This window comes from Meriones unguiculatus, chromosome 14 (genome assembly GCF_030254825.1).
Source record: "Meriones unguiculatus strain TT.TT164.6M chromosome 14, Bangor_MerUng_6.1, whole genome shotgun sequence".
Classification (NCBI taxonomy): domain Eukaryota; kingdom Metazoa; phylum Chordata; class Mammalia; order Rodentia; family Muridae; genus Meriones; species Meriones unguiculatus.
In genome coordinates this window covers 82364639-82376765 of record NC_083361.1, presented here as the reverse complement: position 1 = coordinate 82376765, position 12127 = coordinate 82364639, and the positions used below count along the sequence as shown (strand labels likewise).

At 47.2% G+C, this 12127-nt stretch overlaps 1 protein-coding gene across 1 annotated transcript in view; it reads right to left on the bottom strand.

Annotated features, from left to right (window-relative positions):
- The window catches only part of Tenm4 (teneurin transmembrane protein 4), a 388185-nt gene that overhangs the window by 68216 nt on the left and 307842 nt on the right, over window positions 1-12127 (bottom strand). Inside the window, 1 exon segment of the mRNA XM_060367590.1 lies at window positions 4530-4649. Within this exon segment, the coding sequence (XP_060223573.1) occupies window positions 4530-4649 (120 nt within the window).

The following is a 12127-nucleotide window of genomic DNA, read 5'->3' as shown; positions in this document are numbered from 1 at the left end:
TCTCTCAGATGGTGGTTCCTACGCCGCTAAGCAGTTTGAGACCAACCTGTTAGAACCACAGTATCTTGTAAGGGCAAGGGGAGATGACAGCCTGAGTGCCCAGCTGAAACGAGATTACTCATTTGAGCAATGAGATGACAGACAGGGTGTCCAGAGAGAGTTGCCCAGCTTCTGTCCATGGCTCTTTAAGGATGCGCTGAGCAGCATTACGTGCTCCTGGTCTCGTGCTTTCCAAGCCCTTCACTGTCCCAGACAACCCTACACGGGGCCTCTTGTTTCAGGCTTGTGTGGGAGCGTGTAGCTAAAGGTCCTCCTTATTTACCCCAAATATTTTCCTCCCAGAGAGAAGCCTTCCAGAAACATTTTAGCAGTTGTAGGTTTCCAATACCTCAGTCCCTATGACATGCACATAAACCTTGCCAGGCACTTGCCTTAATAAGCTGTGATGTGCATGAAAGTGCAAGGAATGTGAGTTCCCATTTGCAAACCTACTGTTTCTGCCAGCTGCTAGCCCTTAGGGAGGCTAGCCTCTGTTCAATAGCCTCCCACTCAGAGGCTTCGAGAACTCAGGCTATGGACGCGGAGGCTACAAATCAAGGCGTGGCACATATCCTGCAGGTGGGTCTGCTTAGCCAAGACCAGTGTTTGGCTGTTGCTTCAGGCCCTGCGTTTGGTGTGCAAGAGCCACGCTAGAGTGTTGTTCTTTTCCTAAAAAGAAAGTCTGAAGTCATGAACCCCTGGAAGGGAACTTAGTGGTCATGTTCCCAAGTCTCTTCCAATGCGATGGCTAGTCCCTTCTGCTGAATCACCATTAAGGGGCCATTCTTTTCATCCTTGCCCAGATCCACTCACCAGGAGCTTGCTGCAGCCCCAGGAGGACGGGCTCATCTCTGAGTGCTTCTGGTACTTAGGACTTTGGTTTTTGGAACACACCTGGGTCTCCTCCTCCCTTCTAGTTCTTGTGTATCCATCTTGTTTTTATCTACTATGGTGACCCAGGACCAGTGGCTCCATTTGCCAGCTCTCTTCCACTGCAGCATCTCCTTGGACAAAGTCCTCTTAGGTGGTCCATTTAGGTTTACAGTTTCATTTTTTGAGACGGAGTCTCTCTGTGCAGACCAGGCTGCCCTTCAACTCAGAATTCTTCTGCTCTAGCTTCAAAAGATGTGAGATTTCAGGTGTGTGCCACCATGCCCAGCAGGGGTACACTTGCGAAGCCTGCCTTCACTGTCTCCTCAAAGTCTCGCTCAGGCAGACGTCTAGTTCCCTCCTAGGGGTGTGCTGTACCACGGAGACCCCTTAGCACTCACCCTGCAATGCATGGTTACTGCCCTAGTGCCTAGGACATCGATTTCTCTGACTTTCTAAGCACAGGTCAAGCATTCAGCTTTCAGAATGAAGACACGAGACACTACCGTTGCTGCTGAAAGGACTGCCAAACGCGGCAAGTCCCTTCTTACTTGGTTACTGACACAGGTCAACCCTGTGTTTGCCTCTTAGCTGGTTTTTTGTTTGTTTGTTTTAAAATATTTATTTATTTTACATATATATGCATGCTCTATCTGCATGTACACCTACAGGCCAGAAGAGGGCCTCGGATCCCAGTACAGATGGTTGTGAGGTACCATGTGGTTGCTGGGAGTTGAACTCAGGACCTCTGAAAGAGCAGACACTGCTCTTAACTGCTGAGCCTTCTCTCCAGGCCCCTTGGCTGGTTTGTGAGACCCCTCTCCACGCATGATCTCATCCTTACCTCGACAAATGCTCCTTTGTATAGCTATGGCTGCTGTCCAGCTCACTCTTTCCTTCCTTAGAGGCTGCAAGGATTCGACCACCCTGTCCCAGAGGTAAATTCTGCTCATAGTGATGCCACCCCAGTTTTGCTTCCTCAGACTCCAAAGACAGACTCTGCTCTCTGCGTCCTGCCCACAGTTTGGGGGAAACACTACTCACAGAACTAATGAGAACCCGTACTTCGCCAGAATGTTTTTAACAACCAGACATTTGGCCAGACTCTGTTCAAGAGAGGCAGCCTGTAGGGAGGAGGGTATGATAACCGTGAAAAGACTTATTTTCAAGGCTGTGAGCAGGCCAGGGCAGCTGGCCATGCTGCGGGCTAAGTGCAACGGGCCGAGGCCAGGCCTACTTACGTGGCTGGGAAACCATGCTGTAGATGTGAGCATGGACCTCACCTTGGGGGAAAGCCTGCGTCTCAAATGCAGCCCATTTCTCGCTGGTCTAAGCACCACTGCTTACACTACAGGTGGTTACATCGTCTTTCCAAGTCTTAGTTTCCTCACCTGTAAAATTAGGCTGAGCATCGCCATCACTCGACAGTGTTACTAATTAGCCAGATGAGTGATGGATGGGGAAACCCAAGGTCCCTCACACGCTCCCTGGGCATCGTGCTCAGCACAGCCCCGCCTGTCAAGACAATGAGCCCAAACTGCTCCTCTTGTCTGCACGTCCTAGTTTTTCCTCACGACTTGTATTTTCCATCTTTTAAGTGATCTTTTGGGTAACTTCTCTGTTACTATTTACTGCGTACAAGCTACTGTTAAAATCTGAAAGTGTGTGTGTGTGTGTGTGTGTGTGTGTGTGTGTGTGTATGGGGAACTAGTGAGATGTCGTGGTGCTACCTAGAAAGCAAGGATTATACAGGCGAGCCAGAAACAGCCTAGGCCTTCAATGTGCTTCCACTCATTCTCACCTCCTATCTTTAGCTTATGTATCAGGGCTAAGTGAAACCGAGTTAAGGGGGAAGGGGGAGGAGAGGGGCCCAGATGCTCCCTGTTCATGTGCAACAAAGGGAGTTTCAGACACTGTGGGAACAAGTGATAACTTTCCCATACATTATGATGTCTGTGTTGGAAAGAACATTTTAGCTCCACGGTACTTGGGGAGGACTGATTTAAAATGCTAGTTCTAAGCAGCATCCTTTCTGACTACGTCACAATGTGGGAGGTTGATGCAGGAAACCTTTCTCTGTGCACTTAATGCCCTCAAGGAGCAGTAGATATAGCCAGCATAGCACAAACAGGGAAATCATAGCCCAGAGGTGCCAAAGAATGGGCGATTCCTAAGGTCAACACAGGTCACCAAAGGTAGGGTTAGTTTGGCATGCTTCGTGGACCTAGGCTAAGCAAGCCCAGAGGAGCCTGCTGGCCGACACTTTGCTCTTTCACATTGAAAGTTTTGTGGTAAAAAGAGCAATCTTGCAAAGCTCCGGTTTTGATGACTGTTCCCCTGTGGGTGGCAATGTACTAAGAATAGCCATGGCCTAGGATAGCCACAGCTGCCATTTCCGTACTATCCAAAACCCGAAGACAGACACAGTGAATAAAAGGACCTCTTTCCTGCCCTGGTGGGTGTCTGCTGAAAGGCTTCCAGGCAGAAACTGTGCAGGGCAGGGAGCAGTGGCCTGGCCTGGCCTGGCCGCTTTACTCTCCGGGGACTGGCACAGACCTCTTCCAGCTGGGCCTTTCCCACTGCCATGGAGGAAGGGATGTGCCCCACACCAAGCTTGCCAGGCTGTGTGAGAGGCACACATGTCTCCAAACAGATGAGTCCTGCTTCATTATCACCTCGGCTGGGACACGCTCACATCTGATATTGGATTAAAGAGGTGCTAAAAATCAATCAGGCTGGAGTGTAATTTCCAACACAGAGAAGAACCAACCTTATGGGCCCACACTCTGCCAGATGGACTGACACCACCTGATTTCATTAAAAATAGAGGACTTCTCACCGCTGACAGGCTAAATATTCCACTTGCCTTCTTTTTCTCTAAAATATTTGTGCTACTATCTCATCATTCAATAATTTATGATAACTGGTGATTTTAACATCCACTATTTATTTACTCACTATTGTCACACCAGGAAGTGAACGCTTGTGTGGCGGGAAGGGATGACATGGCAGACACATTCTATATGCTAGGTGATTCTATTCACTCCCCTAATCCTCACAACTGGTTTCTGAGGTAGATGGTGTTGGACTCACACTGTAAGTGAAGAAGCTGAGGGGTGGAGAGGCAATATTTATCCAAGCATACTCTAGTCACATGGGGAGATCCAGGGCCATTAAGGAAATCCTAGGGTTTTTTTTTCATACTATTGATGGTCCTCAGGGGAATTGAAAGGCCAGAATTCAGCTATCACCCAAATGGCTTCTCTTAGAGCAACTTCTAAGCAGTTAAAGGGTAGAAACAAAGGAATGGCTGGATTCTGGGAACCATCTGATCCATTCTAGAGTAGTCCACGTGACAGCATTCCTAGGAGTGACTGCAAAGCATACTATGGATAAGGAGAACTGTGTTTATGTGAGAGCCTCATGGGAACAAAGCACTAAGTCTACAGCCAAAGGGATAGAGGCCAGAGTCAGGCACAGGTCATGAGACAGAAAGTTGTAGAGCTGGGTGTTTGGATGTAGGCTGTCTGGGGCCATGTCTGGCCTTCTGTCCACATAATCCAGAGGCAGCTGCAAGACTACAGGCCCTAACTCTCCATGGACCATGAACGGTCTCCTACCTGCCATCTTGCCTGCTGATTGTGTACCCAAAGAGAGGGTTGTTGATGAAACTGATGTTCACACCGACCAGGGGGGTCCCATCGGATGTCATCACTTGTCCACGGATGACACACGCATGCCTGTGAGAAGAGAAGAGAGAACAACATGAAGTTCCTTTCACAGTCTGCAGGGAATCCCCAAAATCCAGGGCAGGCGGCTGGCCATTCAGACACACCTTACACCCAGGAGCCCCAGGTGTTCACTTCATATAAACAATAATCTCTTGAAAATATCACCTTTTGAGGAATCAAAGAGTCCTTGAGAGAATCACTCTGGAGAAACGTTTTCAAGTATCTCACTCCAGCGTTATTTTTTTTCTAAGGCCGTCATATGCTTTAAGGGGAGAAAGCTGATCCCAGGGAACAACACAGTATAGTTAAGCATGCGACTGCAGAGCCAGGTGCCCAAGGTTCAAATCCCAGCTCTACTACTGCCAATATCCCTAAACTTGTGCAGGTATGTGACAGCTCTTTGAGCCTCAATTTTTGGTTTTTGTTTTCTTTGTTTTTCCATCTCTGTACAGAGTAAGCGGTGATGGCCATAATTGTGTTACTGGACATGAGAACACAAGAAAGAGAGCAGGAGAAAGGGGTATACTTCCTTTTACATGGCATTAGAGAGAGAATGACAGATGATGGTATCCCCTTGGGGTATCTCCTTGGGACCCTGGCCCCACACCTAGCTTCTGCTCCAAACTCCGCACTTCCCCTTGTCCACTGTATTACAGACAACAAACCATGTGCTTTTCTTGCATTCGCCAGGAGAATGTGGTGTGGTGCCTGTGCCTGTGTGATGCTCTCCCATGTGCCTAAAATGTCATTTCTGCATGCACCTCCCAACATTCTCGTCCATCAACACCCACTTCAAAGGACATCTTTTCTCTAAAGCCTCTCTTGATATTCCTGCTCAGAACTCACACCTCACCCCCTCCAAACCGCACACAGATCTTGGTACCTTGCCAGGGTGCACATCCCTCGCCTCTTACCTAGATCTCAGGCTGCTTGAGGGCATGACCAGGCTTTCTCCACAGTACAGTGCCTGGATTGTGCCTTCCAAGTACTCAGTCGCAGTGAGAAAGAGTGGGTGACTGAGCAAACAAACAGGGCAAAATCATGAGATGGCGATCATCTCGAGTGATGGTTCTCACATATTTCAGAAATAGAATCCTCTTACGGATGACATTTTCTAAGGACCGCAAAGCAGGAAACAAACCAAAAGAAGAGCTGCCCTAGAGGCAATGGAGACAGGATTCCTCCCTCCCTTGGGTGGTTCTGAGGGCAAGTTGGTGGAGCCTCTGAAGGAGCCATCCAGAAAGCTGCCAGGATCCTTCCTTTTTATAAAGAGGAGAGTGAGAGGTCTTACTGTTTGCCACTGGGGAGTTAGTAGCGGGAGGCTGGCCTATGGACCTTACATTTCTAGGTTAGATGCTAGATGCATTGGTGTGTTTCCAGGAGCAACAGTGGTGATGAGGGTGCTGCTGGCTCAAGTCAATGCTCTGTGAGCTCAAGGCCCTCTGGACAGCCACTGATGGCAGGTTTCAGGAGACAGTGTAGGTGCTATTGTTCATATTCTGTCCATTCTCCTGGCTCAGGAACCCTCACCCTTTCTTTTCCTGACCTATGGAAGAGCTACTAGTAAGGCCTGTGGGTATTAATGAAAAAAAATCTCAAACTTTCTCCATCTTTATTAGGCACCCAGATCCTTACTTCCCTCAAGTGATAAACTTTTCTCTGTTTGATGAGGAAAGCAATTAACACCAGGCTTGTAAGCAGCTGGTCTTACTAGTGTCAGCTTGTCCTTTCTGAAGGCAACAACAAATACCCACAATGCACTACAAGCCTCACCCCCTCCCACCCTACCCCACCTCACCTCACCTCACCTCACTCTGCACAATCTGCTAATGCTAATTCAGTCAGTGGTTTCCTTCTGAGGCCCTTGGTCTAAATGCAATTACATGGCAAGCCAGTTAAGCAGGCAAGGTTCAGCAAAGACTTTCGGCCCCGTTCTGAAGGTCTCTCGATGTATTTATGTGAAATTATCTTTCCACTAATGGGAAGGGTTTATTCCATCAATTGTATTCAGCTGGTACTGAGAGAGGCTTGCTTTAATGGAGGACAATTGAATTTTGTATTGCTGAAACTTTGTCCTTCCAGTGAATTACTAACAGATCTCAGCACCCGATCCTGGCTACTATCCAGCCTCCTGACATGCACAATACCTTCGGATTCTGCCTGGACGGTAACCAGCCCTCTGAGGGTGGTTTCCTTCATGGGGCTGCCCTGGCTGCCCCTGCCCCGTGCACATGCAGACCAGCATCTTCTGATTTATCTGTCTTGTGGGGAATTTCCTGGTTGTTGGGAAACATTAAATCAGCACCATTTGGCTATCATTTAGTCTCCATTCGGCAAACCAGAGCAGATGCAATTTTAGCACAGGCTCCTGCGGATCACTCTGGATTCTGGAGAAGATTAAGTCGACTCCCTCAGCCCCTGCAGGCCACGGAGGCCTCATGGCAGGACAGGCATTTGGCTCAGAAACCAGGTCCTAGAGGAAAACGCTGCCATTCTCTTTCTGTTTGAGCACGGTTTTCAGCCGTCAAGAGAACCCTGTTTAACATTAGGACTTCCCTGGAAAAAAAGGGGGTGGGGAAGGCCCTTTGTGGAGGCCTCTGCATGTGCTTCACGCCATGTGCTTTCTTTGTCTAGGGAGGTTCGAAAAGCTATGAGCGCTAGGATTCCCAACGAGTGTCTCCTTTATGCAATTATTCGATGGCTACTACCAGTAGAGTATTGGTAAATGTTTAAGGATAGACGAGAGAGTGAGAAAGAGTGAGAGAGGGTAGGAAAGTGAGACAGTGAGGGAGTAGAGCAGTTGCAATTTGTAGTTTCACCCTTTTCTGTGGTGTAAATAGCCCCAGCATGGCTGAATTGAAGCTACCAACTTGATGCCACTGAATAAAAGTTGGGGGAAAAAATGCACAGTAGGATCCTATCATGCAATGTTTCTATCTCAGGATACATCAGTCTCAAATAAGCTTAAAAGCAACGACAACTATAAAACATAACAAGATCCTTAGGAAGTGATAAGTTTTGAGTACTTAAAACCTTTTAATATAATTCTATTTTATATAGTTTAGCTTTGTAAATTTAAATTTAAAAATTTCTTTTATGTGTCTGAGGGTTTTGCCTGTGTATCACATGCCTGCCTAGTACTCATGGAGGTCAGAAGAGGGCACCGAATCCCTTGGGACTAGAGTTAAAGACTATTGTGAGCCAGCATGTGGGTACGAGGAATCAAACCCGGGTCCTCTGGAAGAGCAACCTTCGCTGTTTAGCAACCAGTATGCGTTCCGATGGGTTAGTATTTATGTTCCCCTGGGACACTGACTTCATGCAAAAGGTCAGGCGTGGATGGGGCTAAGATACAATAGTTGCGTCTTTGACTGTGAAACTCTACATTGGCAAGAAATCACTGACCAGGGGTGAGACTCACTGTCACTCTTTAGGTTGCCCAGATAGCTCATATCACAGTCCTGTATGTATGGTGCATGTGCTAGCTAGGGTTTTTGTTTTGTTTTGTTTTGTTTTTAAATTTTTCAATTGGATATGATCTGGGGTCATCTTGGAAGACAGAATCTCAACTGAAAGTATATCTCCATCAGATTGGCCTATGGGCAAGTCTGTGAGGGCATTTTCATATCAATGGTTGATGTAGGAGGGCACAGGCCACCGTGGGCAGGTGGTCCTGGACTGTAGAAGAAAGCAAGTTGAGCAAACCATGGTGAGCAAGCCAGTAAGCAGTGTTCTTTCACGGTCTCTATTTCAGTTCCTGCCTCAAGCTTCTTGCCTTGAGTTCTTGCCCCCGAACCATTCATGATAGACTATGATCAGGACATGGAAACCAAAAACCCTCTTTGCTCCCCCTGCTTTCAGCAGTGGTATTTTATAACAGCAACAGAGAGTGAACTAGGACGATGTTTCCTGTTTTCTCCTCAGTCACTTTCTTGGGATAATGGAAGTTGGAGGTATTTTCTTCTAGTCATCCTGAGAGCTGTTCCCACTGTCATCACTTCGGCAAAGCTGTCGCCAGCTCTTCTTGGTACAATTAATCAGCCTTTCCTCTGGGCTCCACTATACACAGGCATCTCTCCATGACTTTGATTACCCCCCAATTACACTCTTCACATTTCCAAAGCCATCTCACATGCCTGGGGCTGTGACTCACTTCTAGGTAGAGTAAGCATGGCATGCAGCTGACCGAGGACTTGAAACTCAGAAAATATTTGCTCAAGGTCACCCAGAGAGGAACTCAATTGGCTAGTCCTCACTTCCGGCTCCTTCCTCTGACTGCTGTGTCTACAGTCACAAAGGCCCCAGGCACCTCCTATGAGCCAGGCCCTGTGCTAGGTGCTAGAGTTTACTTAAGTATATAAATCCCAGCTCCTGGTTACTCGCTAGAGCTCACAAAAGCCACTTTGAAATGGCCTAGTGTTTGTCCCTGTTATCAGAGCATCAACACATGGAATTAGCATATGTCAGGCAGCTGGGATACAAAACAAGCAATTAGGCTGGGTGAACCCTGCCAGGCAGCAGTGCTCCTGCCAGGCCAGCTGGGGTGGTGTCACACATCCTGGCGTTAGCCCAGTGATACACTTAGAGCCTGAACAAGGTGCCCTTGCTGCTGGCAATATGATCTGCTTGATTGCTTCCTGAGGCCAGAGGCCGGCCTTGGGATGGAGAAGACTCTGCTGGAGAGACGACTGATGGATTGCTCTCCAGCCCTTCATCCAAACGGAAGCGAGCAGATTAAAGAAAAAGCAGCCTGGATTGCCACTCATGGGATAAAAGCAGAAAGAACCGTAGCCGGGAAGTCACAATTCCCTGTTCTGACTCTGGGAACCAGGTGGCTCTGGAAAGCTACCCCACCTCAGAACCTCCATCCTTTCATCCATCCCAATCTCATGTAAAACAGAAGAATTGGAGGTTTTGTTTTTCTGGAGAGTTTTAATTGTTTTACCCTGACACTATGCAATCCAATTCAAGCAACAATAAAAACAGGTGGCTTCAGAATCTTAGTGGGGTTCATAATGTGTGTACTCTTACCTCTGAGCTATTCTCACTGTCATCCACTGACCTTGCTCCCTAGAAATCTGCCTGCTTGCCTTTCAGACTCAGCCAGAGCTTTCACCAAGCAGCGGCCACCATTCCTGCCCCTCCCCCATGCTTCTGTAGAATACAAGTCACACAATCAAGACAATCTTATTCCCAAAGTGGGCTCAACTCCACAGAGATGGGACCGGCTGCATTTCCCTCATGCTCTGTTCCCAGCACTGGGCATGGTTAATGCTCATTTTTCATAGGCCAAAGAAAACATGGTCCAAGGGGCTGCTTGTCCTAGAATTTGAGTGCATGGCATGACATATACTCTTCATAAATTATTTACTGAATCAAGAGATGAGATGCTCCTCTTACTGACAGTAAGGGTGGTGTCAGAGAACCTTGAACGTCTTGACCTTGATGGGGCTGTGGTTAGAGACCCCAGACTGAAAGCACTGAAACTTCTTTCCAAGGTGGGAATCCCGCCCCAGGTTGGTTTGCTTGGCTTCTGCTTGTAGCTCATTTTTTTTTTTTTTTTTAATGTCAGAAATCAAGTTAGGTTTTAGACTTACTGTCTGAGCTATAATGTACACATAGGTAAAGTAAGTGTTAAGTGAAGGGCGAGAATCTGCAACTTCTCGTTTTCTTTTTCGGTTATTCAATGAAAGCAGCTGGTATTCAGGGCACTGGAAAAATCATTAGGGATCAAGGTTGCAAATGCTAACTGCATGCCTTCCCTGCCTTACAGAGCTTGCTGCTCCGTGCCGATATTGGTTATGTAAATCACCACACTGCATAAGGCACTTTAAGTGGATTTATATGCCTGACTTGTACAAACCTTTAAACTGTCTTCTGTGAGCTCTTGCTGACTGAATGGGATTTTTCCAGCACCAACCACAATTTATCCAAAGTCTGTGAGAGATGTGTCTGTCGTCTTACTGCTTTTAAAGGAGGCTGGGCTGCAGGCCCAGACCAGGTTGCCCTGAGCCAGTGCTTTGTAGCGTGAAACCTCTTTGTATGTTGTGCTATGTTGTATGGCATTAGCGAGATGGTTAGAGCCAGCTGGAGATGAGGGGTGCAGCAGCATCTTGCTGTAGAAGATGCTGAACTTGGAACACGCACGACTCAGTGGAGAACAGATTCCTCTACCGTTTACAAATGATTCTCTGTGCCTCAGTTTCCCACGTTCTAAAACAAGAGCTGAGTCCCTCTGCGCTGTGCTTTGGGAGTTGGAGGTAGGGACTTAAACATATTACCACTTATAGGAAGTATTCCTAGCAATGCCTGACAAGGAGCACAGTAATGGCAAATGTTCTGTGGTATTTCTGCATACAAGCTTCAAACAGCAGTTGGATTTCTGGGTATTTTATCTCACTGAATCTTCAAAACACCCTAGTGGCAATCAGGAACTTCATGACACAGAGAAGAGTGAGTCTCCTTTGCGCAAGGTCACTTGCCCAGGAACTTGCTGTAGGTCCCCCTCTCTCTGCACTGGGCTGTCTCTGCATCACCATAACCTCCTCTGCTAATGCCTCCCGTGATGGACAAGGAGGAACACGCTTAAGCTGCAAAGCAAACAGAGATGGTAATTCCTTTTGAAATCAATAAAGGGATGATCAAGTGGCCGAGGAGGAGTTGTTAGCTGCTCATCAGGATGATGGGAGACGTTGCTGCCTGCATCCTCAATTGGATCCACCTTGTTGCTTTATCATCATCAACATTCATTTCAATGTGGGGAGGGATTTTAAAAAACCAACATGAATAATATATTACGGCTGACATTTCGGAGGAAGCAGAATCTTTATCTTTTTCCATCTTCCAGTAGGTAATTTATCAATGTCTTTCTTTCCTTTTTTTTTTAAATCTTTTTTTTTTTCCCTTTTTGGTAACTGATGGGGGGTAGCCTGACAGCTCAGCTTGTTTTGAAAGTGCAGGAGTGTAATTCAATAATAAATCCACTCAGAGGCCAGCTGTCAGGAAGCTGGTGCTTATCTGAAGTTCATTAGAAGATCCTCACTGCTCAGGCTCTAGGAAAGTCTTGGTGGTTTTGTGAGGCCTGGGACAAAAGTGTGGGCAGGAGTCTGGGACAGGGAGTGAATGCCCATCTCTCACTCAATGGCCCCAATACTTGGGTATGCTTGATGGTCAAAATGATATCACACATATGACCATTTCTGTTTTCCCATTACTTTTTCCTGTTGTGAATTCTCACATTTAAAAATTTCTGAAAACATTGGGCTCTACTTACAGGCATAAAAAGAACTTCTGAGGGCTTAAGAGACGCGATGGTCATTTCCCCTCTGTTCAGAGCTGAGTTCGAGTCTTGACTCAGACACAATGCTTTAATGTGGTTTGTGGACCTTTCTGGATCTTTGCCCATAGGTCCCTTTCTGGCCTTCCTCTGTGTCTCCTGTAGGCCCTCTGTGCTAAGCATGTTCCTCTACCTGACTTCATAAACCCAC